Below are 21,025 nucleotides of genomic sequence, written 5' to 3'. Positions count from 1 at the left end.
CATTGAGAACTTATTCAAAGAATACATATACCCATAATATAATCCAAGGGAAGACAAATTTTTAAACAATGATCAGGCCAGTTTTGTATCTTTAAAATCTGGCTAATTAAAATCCTTACCAAATCAATATATAAACAAAATTCTTTCAAATCATTCATCTGGACACAAAACCTAAAGAAGTACACATAAATGAATGGACTTACCTGTATATTTCTTCTCGAAGGTCATGAGCAAAAGGGAACTTATCAGCTACTTGGTATAGATCTAAATATAGCTGCTGATCAGGAATCATCTTGATAGCCTCACAGTAAATTGCACGAGGAATTTCGCACTGCAAAACCTACAACACAGTATGTTTTGTAATCCATTTTCAGTTAATTATTTAAAGACCAATAAAATATCTTTGAAGACATCATAATACAAAATATGACTTGAGAAAAATTATAATTTGCAAAAAGACAAACCAATACAGTCGGAGCCCAGTATTCACAGGGGATGCGTACCATAACCCTCCACGAATAGATAAAACCTGTGAATTCTTAAAACCCCTCTAAAAATGCTTATGCCTGAGTATTTTAACAGTTTTATCACAAAAAGTGCATTTAGTCATGAAAATTATATAAAAATAAAGTACAATTAGTGAATATTTCACAGTGAAAAATACTGCGAACAGGCAAATTTTCGGCAAATAATGTGTATACGTATATGTTCCAAAGAGAAATCCACAAATAGGCGAGTCCATAATTTGTGAGACTGCAAGGTGGTGAGTCCATGAATAAAGAGACTGCGCAGAGGTGAGTCTATATATTGCGAGACTGCGAAGAGGTGAGTCCACGAATTGCACGACTGCGAATAGCGGCAGTTGACTGTACTTGAAGTTTTAAAATAAACTTCTTAAGTAATCTGTAATTTTCTTAACATACAACCCTGAAGTTCTCTACTTGTTCCTACACCAATATAAACCTTTGTTCCTTCCATAAAAAACTTACCCATTAATGGGAGGAATCTGGGTACTCTCTTTGAATCTACATTGTTGGGTTCTACCCACTTGGAAGATAACTTCCTGGTCTGGATGAGCAGTGGAAGGTATCCACACCTCTAGCTTGTTGAACATATGGGATGTTGCAACAGCTAGACTTCTGGGCATAAAGTAATGAGTTTGCTTTCGTTACCTGGTGAAAACTGAAATGACAAATTTTTTATCAATTTGTGTTCTTCATAGCTAACAAACCTGAGGCTTTTTTTTACAATAGGACAACTTTCCAAGCACCAGCTGGTAACCAGTTAACAATGAATTTTCAATTTTGAACTAAATTTTTGAATACTTGCCTGCAGAAATGATATTGTTATGATACAATAAAGTTTGTTCATACTTACCTGGCAGATATATATAATCAAGTACCCACCCACCTCCCCTCAGGGGACAGTGGAAATAAAAATTATGAATAGAAAATGGGAATGGTTCCTGATACCCGCCTCCCAGCGGCGGAATGGGTACTAACCACCTGGCCGACCAATGCGTGTGTCGGAAGTTTTTAAAATTCTGTCGGACTTCAGAAAATACAACTATATATATATCTGCCAGGTAAGTATGAACAAACTTTATTGTATCATAACAATATCATTTTGTTCATGAAACTTACCTGTCAGATATATATATAGCTGAATCCCACCTTTGGAGGTGGGAAGGGACAGAATAGAAGGATTTTAGGAAACAAATGCATGCAGATGATTTACATCTTGGTTCCACCTGTTAGCATAGCTGGCTTCGTGGTTACTGCCACGTAAGTCTGCTTGTGCTACTAGAGTTGCCAGCGAGGTAGAGACCTATATAGCTGGTGCACTCCAGATGATCTGTCAACAGGGGCGAGACCACGACGTGACTAGACCATATTGACCATACCATGAGGGCTAAGAAGTAAAATAAATAAATATAATATATATATATATATATATATATATATATATATATATATATATATATATATATCACCACCTGACCAACCTAGCCAAAGTTAAGGTGTTTTAACTAAGGCTTAAGAGTTAAGAAGTCGCCGTTGTCGGCGACTCATCAACTAAATTAAGAGCTCTTCCTAACCATTTTCTACAGGATAGGATGAGTGGTACTTCTTGCCCCCAAGATTGTGTCTGCAGACACGTATGGCCCTAGCGAGCAGCAGATCTCATATGCCATCTTCACATCTCGCAGGGAGTGTGAAGTGAACACAGAGTTGCTTCGCTAAAACATGGTACTCAGGATGTTACTGAGTTCCATGCTCTGTTGAAATGCTTCCGAGGCCGCGCCCTCACCTCGTGAGCATTTAGATAAAAAGATTTCAAATCTTTGTGCAAACACAATGAAGGAGCATTTTTGAAAGAACTCCTTAACACTAAAGCCAGGGTGTTCTTCGATATGGGCAAGTCTGGTCTTTTTCGGAACACTGCAGATTGCCCGAATGACTTCGACTTTCTTGAGTTTTATGTAGATAAAACTTGAGAGACCCGACAGGGCACAGGACTCTCTCTGGCTCCTGCCCACTAACTTGTGCCATCCATGCTTCCAAGCTACTGGCCCAGGCCCAAGGACAAAACGGGTTTCCATTCTTAGGCCACAACGGAAGGCTTAGAGAGCACACCGCCTTGTCTTCTCTAAAGCCAAAACTTGTGACGATGGCTTAAAATTTCACTAACCCTCTTTGTCGTATCTAGGGTGGTTAGAAGAAGGCCTTCCTGATCACATGCAAAAAGTTAACAGGTAGGAGAGGTTCGAATGCTTTAACATCAAGAACTTCAGACTACGTCTAAGTTCCATATTGAAAGCTTCGATCTGGACATGCACAGTCAGTCCGTCTGTACTAAAGTCAGGTGAACGACCAGTTGACCAGTCAGACGAATCAAGGACAGCAAGGCTGTACCCTGAAGACCATAAGGCACTATTCTTCGCTGAAGGATGAGTGTCTGGACTGCCTGGGCGATTCAATCTAAGCAAACCTTGGGGTGTATCAACGCAACCCAACGTCGTCAGCGAATCAACTCCTGACTCGAGCTTCTGGTGCCAGGAGAAAGGAGCGAGGAGCAAAAAGGCGATTCAGTCCCGAAGGAAGAAATGCCTGACAGTCCAACCTGGTCTCATGTTACACGATCATCGGGGGTGTATAAACGCAACTGACTTCGTCAACAAGAAACTCAGGGCTACTATATGTCGCCTGATCTCGCACGAGTGTCTGACTCCGAGAAAACCGGTGAGACAAAAAGTAGATGGTGAGCGAGTTTCGAGATTCCACAGAACTCAAAGATCGTGAAGGGCTTTGTTGTTTGACAGACGCAAATCTCTGAGCCCAAAGGCCGTCAACAACATATTTGCATATTCTTTAATAGTTGTGACTGCCAGCTTATCCCCATTCTTCAGACGGAAAAAGGAAGACGGTAATCTTATTCCTGTCAACCTCTCGATAGTCTGAACGTAGTCAGACTCAGAGCGGAGAGGTTATAGGTACCTTTCGAGTTAGAGTAGACCGACTCTCTCGGAAAAGGTCCTTGGAAAGTGAACTAGGAAGTATGTGACCTCTGTGAATCCAGGATTCTGAAGGCCAACATGGGGCGATCAGCGTCATTATCGCTCCCTGTGACGTCATAAATCCTCTTATTACATTTCCTAAGCGATTGAAAAAGGGGAAAAAGAGACTAAACATCCATCCCCGTTCAATATCATAGGATGGCGTTTAATGGTACCGATCCGATCGAGAATAAGGGAGCAGAGAAGAAGCCGCCTCTTCGTCCTCAACATATCGAAGAGAAGAATGAAATAAAGGGCGTCCCTAAAGTCTACACAACTCTCAACTTACTTCTAAAGAAAGATTCCACTCGGAAGTGAATAGTTGCTGCCGTCGATCGAGGGGATTCGTACGGACTTTTGCAATCCTGTAACGAACCTGTAGAGGATCGTTACATTTTACGCCTGTTGTTATAATAGGCTCTTTCTCGTAAACTCGAACAAGGACCGAGAGAAGATACTTCTTAAGATATGAGAGAGCTGTGGAATATCAGAGTTGATCTGGACCACTGGTTTCCCAAAAACTCGTTTCGAGGACTGGAGGGACTACCGAATCGCTTTTACTTCTTTCAGATTAAGATCCAGGACATCTGAAACCCTATCCAGATGTCCGGCACCTTCTTTCTATCACTCAGTGATAGACGCACTGAGAGATGTTCAGAATCATTGCTAGATCTTGAATAATATTTCAGTTTCCCGGTAGGAAAAAACTGTGGTCTGAATTGCAGTCTATTCGGGGAAACAAACTTCTTCAGGAAGGAAATGGTCCCCAGCAAGCTCATCCATTCCCTCCCCGAGTATGCTTACTTCCCTAAATAAGGCTGCGCTTTGCCTAAGCAGGAGAGCAAATAAAAGTGCAATGTTGCGGTAGACTCGTAGTTCCATACCGTGCGGTAATGAGCACCGAAAGGATTAAGAGATAACTCTGTTGAACATAGTAAGGCAAAACGAATGCAACGTTTATTCATTCACGTAAGAAATCCCTCAATCTTAGGCTAAAGTCCGTGATTGTAGGACAGAGATACAGTTAGTCAGTCAATCCCGCAGGAGAGACGTAACCGTCAGCACAGAGATACGGTTAGTCAGTCAATCCCGCAGGAGAGAGAGACGTAACCTACCGCGCATGACAGCGCACGATCTGTTACTGAATACTGGCTCGGTTGGACTGGAGGACAGACAGCGTGACAGCAGCAGCAAGCAGCTTACGAACGTCGTCTCTTAACTTTATGTCTGGGTTGCCAGCTACCCTATACTACGAAGAAATAGGTCCGTTATTTTTTTGAGCAGAAAGACTCTCAAGCTGGTATATTTAAGCGAAACAGAAAACGCTAAATATATAGATGCGTTTGTGTCGTCAGAACACTACCATACAACGGTAAAAGATAAATCGGAAACTCCTGTTAGGCTGCAGGGAGTAACGATTTAAATGTCCTTAAAATAGACAACAGACCTCTCGGTTGCCATCCGAAGAGGTAACTACAGCAAGCGTATATGACTTGAACCAACCAGAAGTAAAATAACGCAAGGGAAAAAAAAATGAAATTATATCACAATAAAGTTTGTTCCTACTTACCTGGCAGACATATATATAGCTGAATTCGGAAATACAGCTACATACATATCTGACAGGCAAGTTTCATGAACAAAACTTAAGAGAATCGAAGCAGTCGAAGCAGTCAGCTCAAGCTTCTTATGTTATTGGACATAAGCGTTCATTGACGTAGTCTACAAGTCTATTTCTTGTACGAGTCTGCGAATGACGAATGAGAGCTCTTCCGAATCTTGTCAATAAGAGCTTATTCGCTTACGCAATATAAAGTTAATGAGATGTTTGTCATGAGAACTAACCCATTTACGGGACAAAGAGATATTTTGTCAAAGAGGGGATACCCACTTACTTGACAAAACGAAAGTATATTGTCAATGGGGGAAAGTCACTGAATTGACAAAACGTAATCCAGGGAGTCGAGCATTTAATTTTTCCGATTCCCGTCTCAAACGAGGAAGGGGCAAGAATTCCTGTTAAGAAGACTGGGCTTACGGCAAGTAGGACGACGATGTTCAATTCGGCAGCGTAGTCCCGACTAGAAACTAACAAAATCTATCATCTGAAAAACCCTTTCAGATGGGCTAAAAAGCTTGGAAAAATTATCCTGGGAAGAGGAAGAAACTCTCCAACCAGCTTCCTCTCCCGTATCACAACTAATGCCTGCTAAAGCTTAAAATTATTGGCAGTATGGCAAAGGAAGTCCTGTCTTGCGCTTTCCTGAAGAGCGTCCTTTTGATGAGTGCCTTTGCAAGAATCCTACTGAACGTTGCCGAGAGTCCTGACGTGCAGGACATCGAGCCTTACATAACCCGTAACTGCCTTATCGCAAAGTCTTGACTGCGGTAGTGGCAACTTAAATTTATTGGCAGAATGGCAAAGGTTGCGGTAGAGCAAACGAGATCTTCCTTAACTCCATCCACCTATGCGAAAAGCAATATTAATTGACAGAGACCTCTTGAATTCACGAAACCCGATGTCTTGCTGGTTTCGAAGAAGAAGTTGTCTGTTCACTTTAAGCTTCCTCCGAAGCACTGCCTACTTCACATTCTTTGCAGGTGAGGTAGAAGGTATCACCGAAGGTAGAGGTAAAAATTCTTTAGGCCCAAATCTGAAACAAGAGCTTGAAGAGTTCAACAGAAACGTTCAGCCAGGCGACACACCTGGCGTGCGCTGGTGCCCGCTCGGCGTCCACTGGTGCGCGCTCAGGCGTCCACTGGAGCACGCCGCGTCCACTGGCGCGCACTGGAGCGCGCTCGGCGTCCACTGGAGCACGCTCGGCGTCCACTGGCGCGCACGGAGCGCGCTTGGCGTGCACCCGCGCGCACCTTGGAGTCCATCCGAGCGTCCCAGGCGTCCGCTCTCAAAAGCTTCCTGCTACTATGACTTCTTTTACGTATTTCTCGGTGGAAAGACGGACACGAGTTCAGGCGACGTTCGCCTTCTTACTTCTCACTGAAACGCATAACGAGAGAGAGAGAGGACGTGAAGCGTCCTCTTCTATAAAGCTTCTATTTAGAGGGCGCGAGTCCTTCCGAAAGCTCCAACCCCTGCACGGAGAGGACGCTTCGGAGGACGAGAAGCAAACTTTCAGGATTCGTGCACGCGCACGCACTTTTGGCAGTCTGGGGATTTTCATCAGAAACTGCCGAACACGCCAGATCAGTGGGGGTTCCTTGTAACCCTCCTTAGGCTTTCGACATGCTCCCTCCCCGGGTCCTGGGAGTCAAGCAGAGGTCCCGGCCTAGAGGCGAAACGAGGCCGATCTGACGCACCCTCCACTACACAAGGGGTATCACTGCACTTCTGCACTTCACTTTTACTCTCTAAAGCAAGCACTTTCGATTCTAAGTTACGAATCGAAAGAGTATAAGAGAAAGGGCAATTCCTCTACAGACACTGCTTAGGGCCCGAAGGCAATACTGCAGGGTTAGAGTAACAATTACAGAAGTAGCACTTCACAGCAATGAAGAAGAGCAAGCACCTCTCGTAGACATATTCATAGCCCGTAGGCCATACTACAGGGTTAGGCAAAATAAAGTCTACAGGAAGGTTAGCAGGTTCACTACCCTGACTTTTGTTACTGATTAATTGCGTACATACGAATCATACGTCTTCCTTACGGAATTAGACATGTTTACTGATTAATTGCGTACATACGAATCATACGTCTTCCTTACGGAATAGACAAAGTCTCACACTCCTTACATGACAAATCTCAACAAAGAAGGAAGACCCATACCCCTCGTACATACCAAGTGCGGATCTACCGAAGCTTTCGGTAGCCACACCCTATCTTTGCAGACAACCCCGTCTGAAACTAGCCTAACTAGATTCAGATATTTTAAGCAAAAATGAATCAAATTCAAATCAATTTAAGATAGCGTATGCCTAGCCACAAATCCAAGTAAATAAATCAAAAGATAATTAGGATACTTAGCGGCAATGAAGTTTCCAAAATCCTAAGACGGAGGTACTGAAAACAGGTGTTTTCAGCACCGGCGACAGAAAAATTATGAATAGAAAATGGGAATGGTTCCTGATACCCGCCTCCCAGCGGCGGGAATGGGTACTAACCACCTGGCCGACCAATGCGTGTGTCGGAAGTTTTTAAAATTCTGTCGGACTTCAGAAAATACAACTATATATATATCTGACAGGTAAGTTTCATGAACAAACTAATATTTGCATGTACCTTTCATGCTCATTAACTGGACGATCAACCTACCGACATTGAATCCTAAACATTCAATACAAACATTAAATTACCACATATATATGTATGCACATATAATATAGCCACATATATATCCTTAAATACATATATGTGTGGAATTTACACCCAAAACAATAGGCAACAAGCCAAATAGTCTCCAGGGCATAGTACCAACATACCACCAGAAAAGATTGTTCCTTATAACCAAAATAATAGATATCCACCACCACCCTATCAAAGGACTGAAGGGTACTCCAGGTACTTCATACCTTCAAGCTTCCTTCAGGCTTCCCATAAAACCTCACACCTTGTGTCAAGGAGAACAAAATTTTAGGAAGGGTTGCTTCCTACACTTCCTTTCCCATCACCACACCTGCCACAAGGAACGGACCCAGGGTACTGCAGTCTTCATACACCGTTTCAATGTCACAGAGATAATGCGATGTTCTATGACTGTCCTATATGGGCTATATATCAATTCTAGCCTTAACCTACTCTAGTAGAAAAAAAAATAGTTGCAGTCATAGCTATAGACAAATGATTCTACTTGTTCCAGGTTAAAGGTAATTAAATTTGATTCAAGGTATCCTCTGACTTTTGTATTTTCTTTATATAAGATGTTTACGTAGTACTGCATTTTTGTGCTTAAGGCATGCAGCCCTTACCTTGGCTATACATACAATATATGGGGGCATTTGACCACAATTTGTCTCTTCAATTTAATTTTATTGGATACTATTGCTTATTTTTGTATTTACAAATGATACCTTGATTGCAAACATGTGCATGCATAACTTGGTGCAACTTTTGTAAACAGTGTCATAATAGTTCTTGATTCTTTGCTGTTACAGTTTGGTAGAATTACGAAAATTCTGTTAACTGTTATGACACTGTACATTGTCAACTAAGACAAGTGCATATCATCTTCAAAGGAGAAATGTTGCAGAATAAATGCAAAACAAGGAGAATTAAGTTCCTATTTCCACATCAGTACCAGTGCTTCTCTATTCCACACAATCATCATAGATAAGATACAAAATTGCCCAGTAAAGGGCACTGGGTGAATTACACAACTTGTTGGGCAACCACCACAGGACCCAAGGAAAACGTGTTCAAAGACCTGTGGGCAACATCTCTTAGGTAAAAAGTGAACGTGGATTGACGCAACCAGGTACCAGCGTCCAAAATTCTATGAACAGCAAAATTTTACTTAAATGTCAGAGAGGAACTTTAACCTCTGACGTCATGTGCTCTAGCCTGCACAGACTCAACGACAGAACCCTCAAGAGACGAGTAAGCCTGCCTGATCGCCTTGCGGATCCAGAAACAAATGGTGTTCTTGGAAACTTCTTTTCTGGACCAACCAGTGCTAACAAAAAACCTACAACATCTAGGTCTTAGATGGCGAGTCCTTTTAAGATAGCATCATAGGGCTCTGACAGGATATAGCAAGAGCTCTTGCGGGTCATTGTCTACAAAGTCATTCAAAGATGGAATGGAAAAAGAGGCAAATCTATCGTCATGTACTGAGGGATTCTAGGTCTTGGCCACAAATTCTGGGACAAACTCAAGGACACAGACCTCCAACCCCTAGTATGTTTCACATCATAACTTAGGCCATGAAGCTCCCCCACTCCTTTCCAAGAAGCCAAGGCCAACAGAAAAACTGTCTTCAGTCAAATCCCTGTCTAATGATTGACGCAAGGGCTCAAATGGAGCTCAAGTGAGACTTCTCAGGACAAGCGAAACATCACACGCTGGAGGCTTGAGTTCCCTAGGAGAACAGGTCTTCTCGAAACCCCTCAACAACAAGGAGATTTCCCAGGATGAGGAGATGTCCATGCCTTTCAGATGTAATACCAAACCTAACGCTGCTCTGTAGCCCCTGATAGCAAAAACAGAAAGGTCTTTCTCATCCCTGAGAAGGATAAAAAAAAATCTGCTATACGCTGAACAGAGGTTTTGAGTGGAGAGATGCCCTGCCAATGACACCAATCACTGTAGACTGCCCATTTCCCCTGGTAAACTGCTGAAAAGGACTTCCTGAGGTAACTGGACATACGTACCACTGCCCACTGAGAAAACCTCTCGCTCGGAGGAGATACTTGATACTCCATCCGTGAAGAGACAGGGATTCTACCGACTGGTAAAACCTTTCGACATGAGGCTGGCAAAGAAGCTACCACCACAGGGGAATCTCTCTTGGAGCCTCTGACAGAAGGGACAGAAGGTCCGGGAACCATTCCGCTTGCAGTCACAGAGGAGCTACCAAAGTCATCCTAAGATTTCGAGAACTCATTTCCCTGTTCAAAACTTGACAGATCAAGCAAAACGGAGGAAAGGTGTATACCTGGAGGTTGTCCCAAGGGTGTTGGAAGGCATCCTCCTCTAAAGCATGATGATCCGGAACCACCGAACAATAAACTTCGAGCTTCCTGTTGAAGCGAGTCGAGAAGAGATCCTACCATAGGCCTCCCCTAAACCTGAAAAAGTCGGTCTGCCATGACCTGATGCAGAGATCACTCCATGCTCAGGATTTGGCAGAGAGCTCCACATAGGCGACCACTGTGGTGTTGTTGAACATCAGAACCACCGAATGACCCTTTACCTTCTCCCGAAACTCTCTCAGACCCAGAAAAGCTGCTTTCAGCTCTAAAACATTGATGTGTAGCCGCCTGTCTTCCGCACCCCAAACGCCTGACGCAATGAGGTCTCCCAGATGAGCACCCCAACCTGTGATGGAGGCATCTGAAAACAGAAGGAAGTCTGGAGGGGGAGAATGCAGAGGGATAACCATTGAGAGATTCTGTTCATCCAACCACCAACGGGGGTCTTGCCTCACCTCTTCAGACAAAGGAACTCTCTGAAGAGGGGAATCTCCTGCTGGGGACCAGATATCTTTCAATCTCCATTGCAGAGACCGAAAATGATGACCATTAGGAACCAGCTTCTACATAGAATACAAAATTCCCAGAAGGACCATTGGTGAGCTGGCTATTCTGGTTGTGATAGGAACTTGCGTGCCACTAACCGCAACTTCTACAACCTCTGGTCTGACGGAAAAACTCTCAACACTGCTGTATCTATAACCATACCTAGATAAAGAGCTTTCTGGCTGAGAACAAGATTCGACTTATCTAGGTTTACTATTATGCCTAGCTCCCAACAAAACCAAAGAAGACTATCTCTGTCTTGCAGCAGTTTAGCCTTGGAGCTTGCTAAGACCAGCCAATCATTAAGGTACCTTAACAGGCGAATTCCTTGAGCATGAGCCCACGTTAAGACGTGGTCAACCCGAAGCACAGAACCTTGAACTGGTACATCTCTCCCAGAGTGAAGCGAAGAAATTTCCTGGACGAAGGGTGAATAGGGATCTGGAACTAAGCATCCTTTAGGTCTATTGATAGCAATTAGTCGTTGTTCCTTATAGCTGCTAACACTGTCCGTGGCGTCTCCAGTCGCCTGTCGCTTTTGGTACCAATAAAATGCAACTGTAAAACACCAGAGAAGGATGCTTTACTTCCTCTATCGCACCCTTGTTCAGCATTTTCAACCCTTCATCCCGAAGAGCCAAGAACTTGAGCATACGTCCGACTGAGGAAGGGTCTGCCAAGGGAGGGAAGAAAGAAGTTGAATGGGAGTAGATACCCCACCCGCAGAACATCTACCACCCATTCTCTGCTCCGTAACTTTGGCTCTTGGCTCACAAACAAATATGCTTTAAAAACCAGCAGGTTTGTTTCATTGTCAACTCCTATCTCCACTTGTCCAGAGAAAGGGGGAATTTGCATTCAACTTATCTACAACTAAAAGACGATGGACAAGGTACCCTGTCAAGTAACTACCAGGCAAACCTCGTCTGTCCAGCAAGTACCAGCTTTGCAACCTGACTCTCTGCCCAAAGTGAGAGACAGGGGAGGAGAAGAGTGAAGAGACCAGTCAATCACATTCTCTCAATCAATAAATACCTTAGATGGGTTGTGACCTGTCCACTTAAAGAAGCTGGGCAAGCTACACATGTTGGGCAACCAATACAAGAACCAAGGAAAATGTATCAAAGGACTTATGGGCAACATCCCAAAAACAGAACTATGTATGTGATTGTGGTCTGCCACAACCACATCCAAGCTCGTAACATCTGTTGAACCAACAGGTTCTTTCCTAGCAAACTTTGCCCACTGTTCAGATAGCCACACACAGCACTCAGAACATGGACTTGATTGGTTGCATTCATGCCTCCTATAGGAAGTGGTGCAGAGGGTATACCTCAATAGAAGAGAGACCTATTACATGGCCTGTCCTTCCCTGGGCAACACCTAGCACCTGAAAACCTGATGTTTCCAAGCAAAGCGGAGAGAACGTCTACTAAGAGATCTTGTTACATGGGATGTTGCAATGTAGGGGGCTATCCCCGTTTTCATTCCATTGCCAAAATGAGTCATTTTATTTTGTGCACAACAAAAATGAAACAATGTGCTGCTACTGTTGCATCCTTAACAACATATTTTACTATAATTATTGTTTACTTTAATGACCAATGTTTATCACAGCAAAAAGAAAAAAAATCTCTCACAGATGAGAAATAATGATACAAAAAGACGAATAAGTCCATATTATATATAGATATGACAAGATTGTATGCATGTGCTACTTTATACATAACCTCTTGTACATAGTATATGTTTACTATTTCTTTTTGCCAGATTTCCCATTTCCTCCCTGATCTCTCATCCATTGTCCTGACACTTTGAAGAGTTACATTTCCTTACTTTTGTAGGACTTGCCCTAAAGGGTTTGTTCATGAAATAAGAACCTTCATATTAAAAAGAAAAATTATTATAGAAAATTGTGGATTTATTAGAGATGACCAACCATTCTTGTTGATTATCCATATGACATAACTCTGCCTAACATTTACAAAGTAATGTACTGAATATCTTGAAAAAATATAAAACATGAATTTAACAAGGCTGATGAAACATAGATTGAATTTTATCACACCAAATGACATCAAACCAATAACTTTACCTTTTCACGACTTTCTTCAATAACTTCAGTGATAGCTTTGCCCTCTGTCTGTTTCTTCTTGAGTGATTCTACATATAAAAGTTCTAGACGAAAAAGCTGCAAAATAAGATTTGGAGTAAAGGTTAAAAAAACTGGAAAGAAGTTCTAGATGAAAAAGCTGCAAAATGAGAACAGGAATAAAGGATATAAAAAACTTGAAAAGAGCAGTTATAAAGGGAGGAGCAATTAGACAGTACATAACATATAGTATTTTAAGAATCTATAAAACAAGACTTTAAGATATTTATAAAACTATAAAACCATAACACATAGCTTTTTTAAAGCCATACCTCACGTTTTATGAGACAAGACTTTGGATGATAGAGAGGTGCTTTGGACAGCAGTATTTTTCTTGCACCATCAAAATTGTTCCTTTCCTCAACCTCAAATTTTGCCCATTCAACATACACACTTTCAAGTTGTCCATGATAATGAATCTGCTCAGCATAAGCAATACTTGCCTGAAATTAAGATTGAAATGTAATTACTAAAAATACAAACAATAAAATGGTTTGGTTTCCTATATACAACCACTAAATCATAAACACCTCTTTTCTAGTCTTGGTACCACATAAGCACAGATTTTACAAAATAAAATGTTCTTCACACAAACCCATAACTAATATATACAGTAAGTCCTCGGGTTACGCTGGTCTCGACTTACGATGTTTCGTGGTTACGAACGCGCCCCCATAAAAATATAAAAAATAATATTTTGCGTCGTTCCGTCTTACGCGGTTTAGCGTCGTAAGCAACGTAAACAAACGCGAACTAGTTCCGGGCGCACGGCGGAAGAATACGCTTTGTGGGGGAGAGGACGGCGTCGCTTCGCTACGCTCATTCCTCGCCCATACGCCATTTTGGTTGTTTACACTGCCTCTCTCTCCCTCGTGTTGTATCGTTTTTGTAACTTTTTGCTCTTTGTTATGGCTCCCAAGCGCAAGGCGGACTCTTCTGATGGTAGTGCATCGAAGAAAAGAAAGGCCATCACCATGGAAATTAAAGTGGACATTATAAAGCGATCTGAGAAGGGAGAAACGCCAACAAACATTGGCCGCTCGCTTGGCCTTAGCCGTTCGACCGTTGCTACCATTATCAAAGATAAAGAGCGCATCGTTGAACATGTGAAAGGATCTGCTCCTATGAAAGCGACAGTGATAACTAAGCAGTGTAGTGGTCTAATAATTGAAATGGAAAGGTTATTGGTGCTTTGGTTGGAAGACCAAAATCAACGGCGTATCCCAGTCAGCCTTATGGTGATTCAGGAGAAGGCGAAAAGATTGTTTGAAGCGTTGAAAAAAGAAAAGGGGGAGGGAAGTGAAAGTGAAGAGTTTGTGGCTAGTAGGGGTTGGTTTATGCGATTTAAGGCTCGGGCCAATTACCATAACCTTAAATTGCAAGGTGAAGCTGCTAGTGGGGATGAGAAAGCAGCGAGTGAATTTCCTCCAGCACCGCAGCTTCCTCTCCAGTGTGCAAGCCAATCAAACTAATAAAGGTAAGGAATTGTTCTCTCGTTGTTATTGATAGGTATTTACATTAAATCATGTGGTATTTTTCATGTTCCGACTTACGCTGAAAATCGTGTTACGACGCATCGTAAGAACGGATCAACGTCGTAACTCGAGGACCCCCTGTAATATGGCTTTATTGTAACTATGGGATCTCTCATTAATATTGAAAATATCCTCAGTAACATATTCATGAACATGTGTGTAAGCAGGAGCATTCATATTATTTATAGTTTGAGAGAAGCACTGGTACTGATGTAGAAATAGGAACTTAACCCTTAAACGCCGACTGGACGTATTTTACGTCGACATTTTTTGTCACTCGGGTGCCGACTGGACGTATTTTACGTCGACATACAAAAGTTTTTTTAAAAATTCGCGGAAAAATACTTTTAGGCCTACCAGCCGAAAACTCTTGAATCACGCGCCTTGGGGGATGCTGGGAGTTCACGGATCAAGGTGTTGTTTTGTTTACAATCATTACGCAAGCGCGAATTTCTTTCTTGCCGCACTAAAAAGTATCTATGACACATCTCGGAAATTATTTTTACCATTTTAAATTGGCCGTTACATAAAGTTTTGTATATGAAAATGTGCGCAATTTTATGCACAATACAACTAAAAACAACTTATGGTTGTAGCTTTTATCAGTTTTGAGATATTTTCATATAAATAACGATAATTGCCAAAATTTCAACCTTTGGTCAACTTTGACTCTACCGAAATGGTTGAAAAACGCAATTGTAAGCTAAAACTCTTATATTTTAGTAATATTCAATCATTTACCTTAATTTTGCAACTAATTGGAAGTCTCTAGCACAATATTTAGATTTATGGTGAATTTATGAAAAAACTTTTTCCTTACGTCCGCGCGGTAACTCTTCCGAAAAAAATCATACATGCGATTGTGGTAATGTTTGCACCATTTTAAATTAGCCGTTACATAAAGTTTTATATATGGAAATGTGCGCAATTTCATGCACAATACAACTAAAAACAACCCATGGTTGTAGCTTTTATCAATTTTGAAATATTTTCATATAAAAAATAATAAGTGACAAATTTTCAACCTTCAATCAACTTTGACTCTACCAAAATGGTCGAAAAACGCAATTGTAAGCTAAAACGCTTATATTCTAGTAATATTCAAGCATTTACCATAATTTTGCAACAAATTGGAAGTCTCTAGCACAATATTTCGATTTATGGTGAATTTATGAAAAAAATAACATTTTCTTTACGTCCGCGCGGTAACTCTTCCGAAAAAATCAAATGTGCGATTGTGGTAATGTTTGCACCCTTTTAAATTAGCCGTTACATAAAGTTTTATATATGGAAATGTGCCCAATTTCATGTATAATACAACAAAAAATAGTTGAAGGTTGTAGCTTTTCTCATTTTTGAAATATTTGCATATAAATCACGATAAATAGAAAAAAAACCACGTTCGGTCAAATTTGACTCTACCGAAATGGTCGAAAAACGCAATTGTAAGATAAAACTCTTACAGTCTAGTAATATTCAGTCATTTATCTTCATCGTGAAACAAATTCGAAGTCTCTAGCACAATATTTAAATTCATGGTGAATTTTTAAAAAAAACTTTCCTTCCCTCCGCGCGCGGATTCTCCGCCACAAATCTCCGAAATGCGTAAGTCCCATTCTCGGAATATTTGCTCCGTTTCATATTAGGCATTTCATAGAGTTTTATATATGAAAATGTGCGCAATTTCATGTAGAATAAAACGAAAAATATTTGAAAGTTGTAGCTTTTCTTATTTTTGAAATAATTGCATATAAAAAAAATATATATAAAAAAAATTCGACATTCGGTCAACTTTAACTCGTCAGATAACTGCATTTGTAAGCTAATATTCTTACAGTATAGTAATATTCAATCATTTTTCTTCATTTTGAAAGAAATTGGAAGTCTCTAGGACAATATTTAGATTTATGGTGAATTTTTGAAAAAAATATTTGTTTACGCCCGCACGTTACGAATTCATGCATTATTTTGTGATAATATTTTCTCTGTGTTGCTTTTATCATTTTACAATGTGTTATATACCGAAATGATCGCAATTTAGTGTACATTTCAACGAAAAAAAAGTAACTTGTTACCTTCAACCGTTTTGCGCAGAGCGCGATTTAAATACATTTATATATGAAATTTCGTTTTTGCGCTATCATATATCGCATTATTTATATATGATAATGCATACTAAACTTCAGGGAATGGCAAAAAAAAGAGCCAAAAATGAACTCTTAATCTTGAAAACTAAGCGCATACTAAACTTCAGGGAATGGCAAAAAAAAAGAGCCAAAAATGAACTCTTAATCTTGAAAACTAAGCGCGCTGTGATTTTTTGAAAAAAATATTTTTTCCGCTTCCGCGCTCACTCTGAAAAGTCTCCGGCACACGGGAGACATTTTTTTTTTTACCGCTTCGGCGTTTAAGGGTTAATTCTCCTTGTTTTACATTCATTCTGCAACATTTTCTCCTTTGAATGTGGTATGCACTTGTCTTAGTTGACAGTGTACAGTGCCATAACAGTTAACAACAGAATTTTCATAATTCTACCATACTGTAACAGCAAAGAACCAAGAACTGTTATAACACTGTTAATCAAGGTATCATGTGTAAATACAAAAATAAGTAATATTATCTAATAAAATTAAATTGAAGACACAAATTATGGTCAAATGCCCCCCCCATATATTGTATGTCGAGCCAAGGTAAGGCCTGCATACCTTAAGCACAAGAGTGCTGTCCTACGTAAACACCTTGTATAAAGAAAATACTGAGAAGGCTCTTCCTCTGGAGAAGGGGCAAAAACACCAGCTTGGCCTGGAATGCTCTCAGAATTGTAGGCTCTACTAATGATGTCATCCATATACTAATCAAAAGCCCATAACACGGGAGTAGACTGTGAACTCCTGACCTCACAGCAACTGTGTATGTGCAGAGCAGCAAATGAACTTGAGAACCACACCTGGAACTGTTTGACAAACTGGAACTGTATGACAATGGGCACCAAGCATGCACAAAAACAGTCTGCAAGCCCACAAACTGGGACTGATGATGGAGAGGACACAGAGGAAGAACTAGATGACAGGAGAAAGCAAGAAAGTAGAAACCATGTTTCCTGCTCATTTCTTACTGTCTCTTGTTCAGCCATCTCTAGAATCTTAACAGAACTTGTGGAAGAAGCTCACCACAGCTAAACCCTTATTTAGTGAATCAGATAAGCAGACATACAAGATGAATAACGATTAACAACTCCCAGAACTTTGTTCAGAAGAAAGACAGGCCAGTGTTCCTCTTACAGAAGAAGAAACACTTACGAGAAATCCAAAAGGATCACCCACAGGAGAGAATCCTAACCACCTACAAATAGCAGTCCTTATAATGAGAATAAACCCAAAACCTAAAACCACAGAGGAAGAACTAAAAGAAAGGAGGAAGGAATAAGAATAAGGTTTCCTACTTCCACTTAGTCTCTTGATCTGCCCATTCTGATTCTTTACCATTTATTATGACTTTATTTTCTATTAGTTAGCAAGTCTTCGAGCCAGTCTGTTATTTATCCTACAATTCCTAAAGCTCTAACTTTTGTCATTAGTTTCTTGTGTGGAACTTTATCAAAGGCCTTTAGGAAATCTAAGTAGAGTACATATATCTGTTGCTCTATTACAGTCGTAAATACCAAGCATGTTATGAAAAAACTCCAAGAGGTTAGATAGGCAGGATTTGTTTTGCCTGAAACCATGTTAGCTGTTTAACAACAAGTTGTTCCTATCAATGTGATCCACAATTTGATCTGCAATTATGGACTCAAAAATCTTACAAGGGGCTGTCGTTAGACAGATTGGTCAATAATTTCTTGGCTATTCTCTTGGAACTTTTTTATTAACTGGGGGCACATTACCTATAGTCCGACAGATTTAAACTGATAGATTGTTTACTTCCTTGAGAAAAACCCTGTTGCCAGTTCTCTCTTAACCTTTAAATCTTCCCCTTCTTAAGTCCTCAGCCATCTCCCAACGAGGGAATTATTTGGGACAGTACTTAATGAAACTGACCGTATAAATCCTAATCCGTAAACTCGATCCCTATTCTATTTGGTTATTACTTTTGAGACTATTTATTTTTATTTGTTATAACTTGTACCCTTATATTTTTCTTATTATACTACATATTTTATATGATGTTTTTCATTAAAAGTAATAAAAATCGGCAATTGCCATTCAGTATGTATGCCTTATGACATTTTCTTATAATCTTGCCAATAGATTACTTCTATTTATTCTTTTTTATTTGAATTTTCCGTCTGCCATACTATCCATTTCCTAAACAAGTTTACAATATTTTGGATTTCATTGCTCTTCATTTTAGGTTTCCCCCTCATTCTAATTCATCAAGTTATGATTTACTTAAATTTCATTTCCTTTTCACTCACGGTCTAATGGGTGTAACAATTTTTACTTTTTATAAGGTTGTTGCACATAAACTCATCATTGGGAGAAAGAAAATTATTTACAATAATTATCGCAAGAATTGTAATAATATGATCCTATACAAAATGTACATTACGAAGAATCTTCGTCGTCAGATGATCTTACTTTAATAACAGCTATCCTTTGCAGCATCGCTTGTTTGCAAGTTTTCGGAATGCTTAACTGCATTTGCCCGTTTCACAGCGTGCTTTCCGTAGGAATAAATTAATTTTCCTACAGACAATTGTTAAAGCAAGAAGTCATTCTTTTTGGCGCTAGAGTTCTCAGCTAGACCGGGCGGTGGGACTTATACAAAGGGTAGCTTAAGAGATAATTCCTTTAAACTTCATGGTTTAATAGGCTTGGCCCACCTGCCTATCGCCTGTCAAAGGTAACAGGAAAAGTGGCAACGTTTTTCGAAACATCTGTCACGTTTATAAATGCGATTTCTCATTTTATTTACAAATAAAATTATAATCACAATATGTGAACGCTTAAGGTCCAGCAAAACATGCTAAGAACTTTAAACTGCCGATTTATTGATTCATGTGTTATAAAGTAAGGTATTTAAAACTGATACTGGTAAATGTGGCAACAGGGTTTTTACCCAAAGACGAAAACAATCTATCAGTTTAAATCTGTCGAACTATAGTTTCCATCCTTTTGGTGCCTTTCATTGTTCTGACCTTTTTCTAAAGAGTTTATGTAGTTGAGGAACTACGTATATCCTCTTTTAACTCTATAATTTCTCTTTAATGAATCTCGTACGGGCCAGGAGATTTGAACTTGTTGAGTTCATCTATTTTGTTTTTAATGTCCTCTTCTGCATATATTACATATTCTGTCCAGCAGTTCTGTCCCTTCATATTTATTACTAGCTGGTTTTGGGACTAGGGTAGTGTCTTCAATTGTGAAAACACTAGTAAAAAACTTATTCAATAACTGCTTTTTCCAAGTCTGAGTTCACCAGGTTTCCTCTATTGTCCCTTAGGAGACCTATGCTATTTTTTATTGGTTTCCTACTATTAACATGCGCAAAGAATTCTTTTGGGGTTTCCTTACACAATGACAAATTTTTTAAGACATTTGTATTTTTCATAGCTACAAACCTGAGGTCTTACATTAGGATAATTTCTAGCGCCTAGCTGGATCCGGTTAAAAAAGATGAAAGCAAGGAATCCTGTGATACCTGGCAACGCATGCGTAGATCGGGAGGGGACCCTTCTCGGCTTAAAGGAACGAGAGCAAAAGGGGCGATGATCTTCTGACTTAGGCTGTGTCGAACAGGAAGGCCCTGCCGAATTCGAGGTCCTCGACGGCATACCAGGCAACTATCTCCTTGACTGCTGCTGGACAGGGGAAGGAGGAGGAGCCGGATGTCTCTGAGGACAAGACTGACTTAGACACAGCCTGGTGCACCAGTCTGTCTTTGGTGTCAGCCCGGTGCCAGTCTATCGCATTCTCGAGTTCTGTCCGAGGAAACAAAAACTGGGACTCCAACAGATCACCGTTCCTCAATGCCAGCAAGGACTCGGTGTCGAGCGATCTCTCCATCCTAGACAAAACCACGTCCCTTCTAATCAGAAGATTAGCCCATAAATTAGCACTGAGGTGAGCCAAATATGAAAACGCCTTGCCCCCGAACTGCAAGACTGGCAAGCAAGGAGGCACTCACCAACCCTTCCGGGGACCTGTCAGAAGCTATCTTGGCAACAACCACAGACTAGAGGTCCAGCCAAGAAACCGTCTGCAACATGGAGGCCATTGTAGATTCCAATTGCTGAGGCATCTTGCGGAGACAAGGACAGAGCCACCGACCTCACCTGTTTCAAAGTCAATCCCAGCTTCAGGCGAATGACATCTGGGTTAAGGTGGCGTGACAACAAAAATGCAGAGCTCGTAGCATAGTAATTCCTATGCCTCGTGAGAGGCGGGGTTAGTAGTTTGGTACAGCCCCTAGAGGGAAGCGAACCATCCCGGTCTGAAACAGGGGCGTTAACCTTCTGCAAGACCGACTGAACTTGCCCAGACAAAGGAAGCTGAAGAGATGATTTGGGGTCCTGAGTAGCTCCCACCAAGGCTTCCAAGCAAGAAGTGTAAGACTACCGAGTCTGATTCCTACTTTCCAAATTGTTAAAC

The 21,025-nt window shown here is 40.8% G+C and overlaps 1 protein-coding gene across 1 annotated transcript in view; it reads right to left on the bottom strand.

The window, feature by feature from the left end:
• LOC135197829 (U3 small nucleolar RNA-associated protein 6 homolog) overlaps nt 1-21,025 on the bottom strand; it is a 277,323-nt gene that overhangs the window by 211,777 nt on the left and 44,521 nt on the right. The window contains exons 3-5 of the mRNA XM_064224974.1: nt 13,173-13,343; nt 12,844-12,939; nt 204-340 (exon numbers count right to left, since the gene is read on the bottom strand). Of these exons, the coding sequence (XP_064081044.1) occupies nt 204-340; nt 12,844-12,939; nt 13,173-13,343 (404 nt within the window). The remainder of the gene's footprint in view (nt 1-203; nt 341-12,843; nt 12,940-13,172; nt 13,344-21,025) is intronic.

This window comes from Macrobrachium nipponense, chromosome 21 (genome assembly GCF_015104395.2).
Source record: "Macrobrachium nipponense isolate FS-2020 chromosome 21, ASM1510439v2, whole genome shotgun sequence".
Classification (NCBI taxonomy): Eukaryota; Metazoa; Arthropoda; class Malacostraca; order Decapoda; family Palaemonidae; genus Macrobrachium; species Macrobrachium nipponense.
Note: the sequence above shows the minus strand (reverse complement) of the source record. Positions and strands in the feature narration are given on the sequence as shown.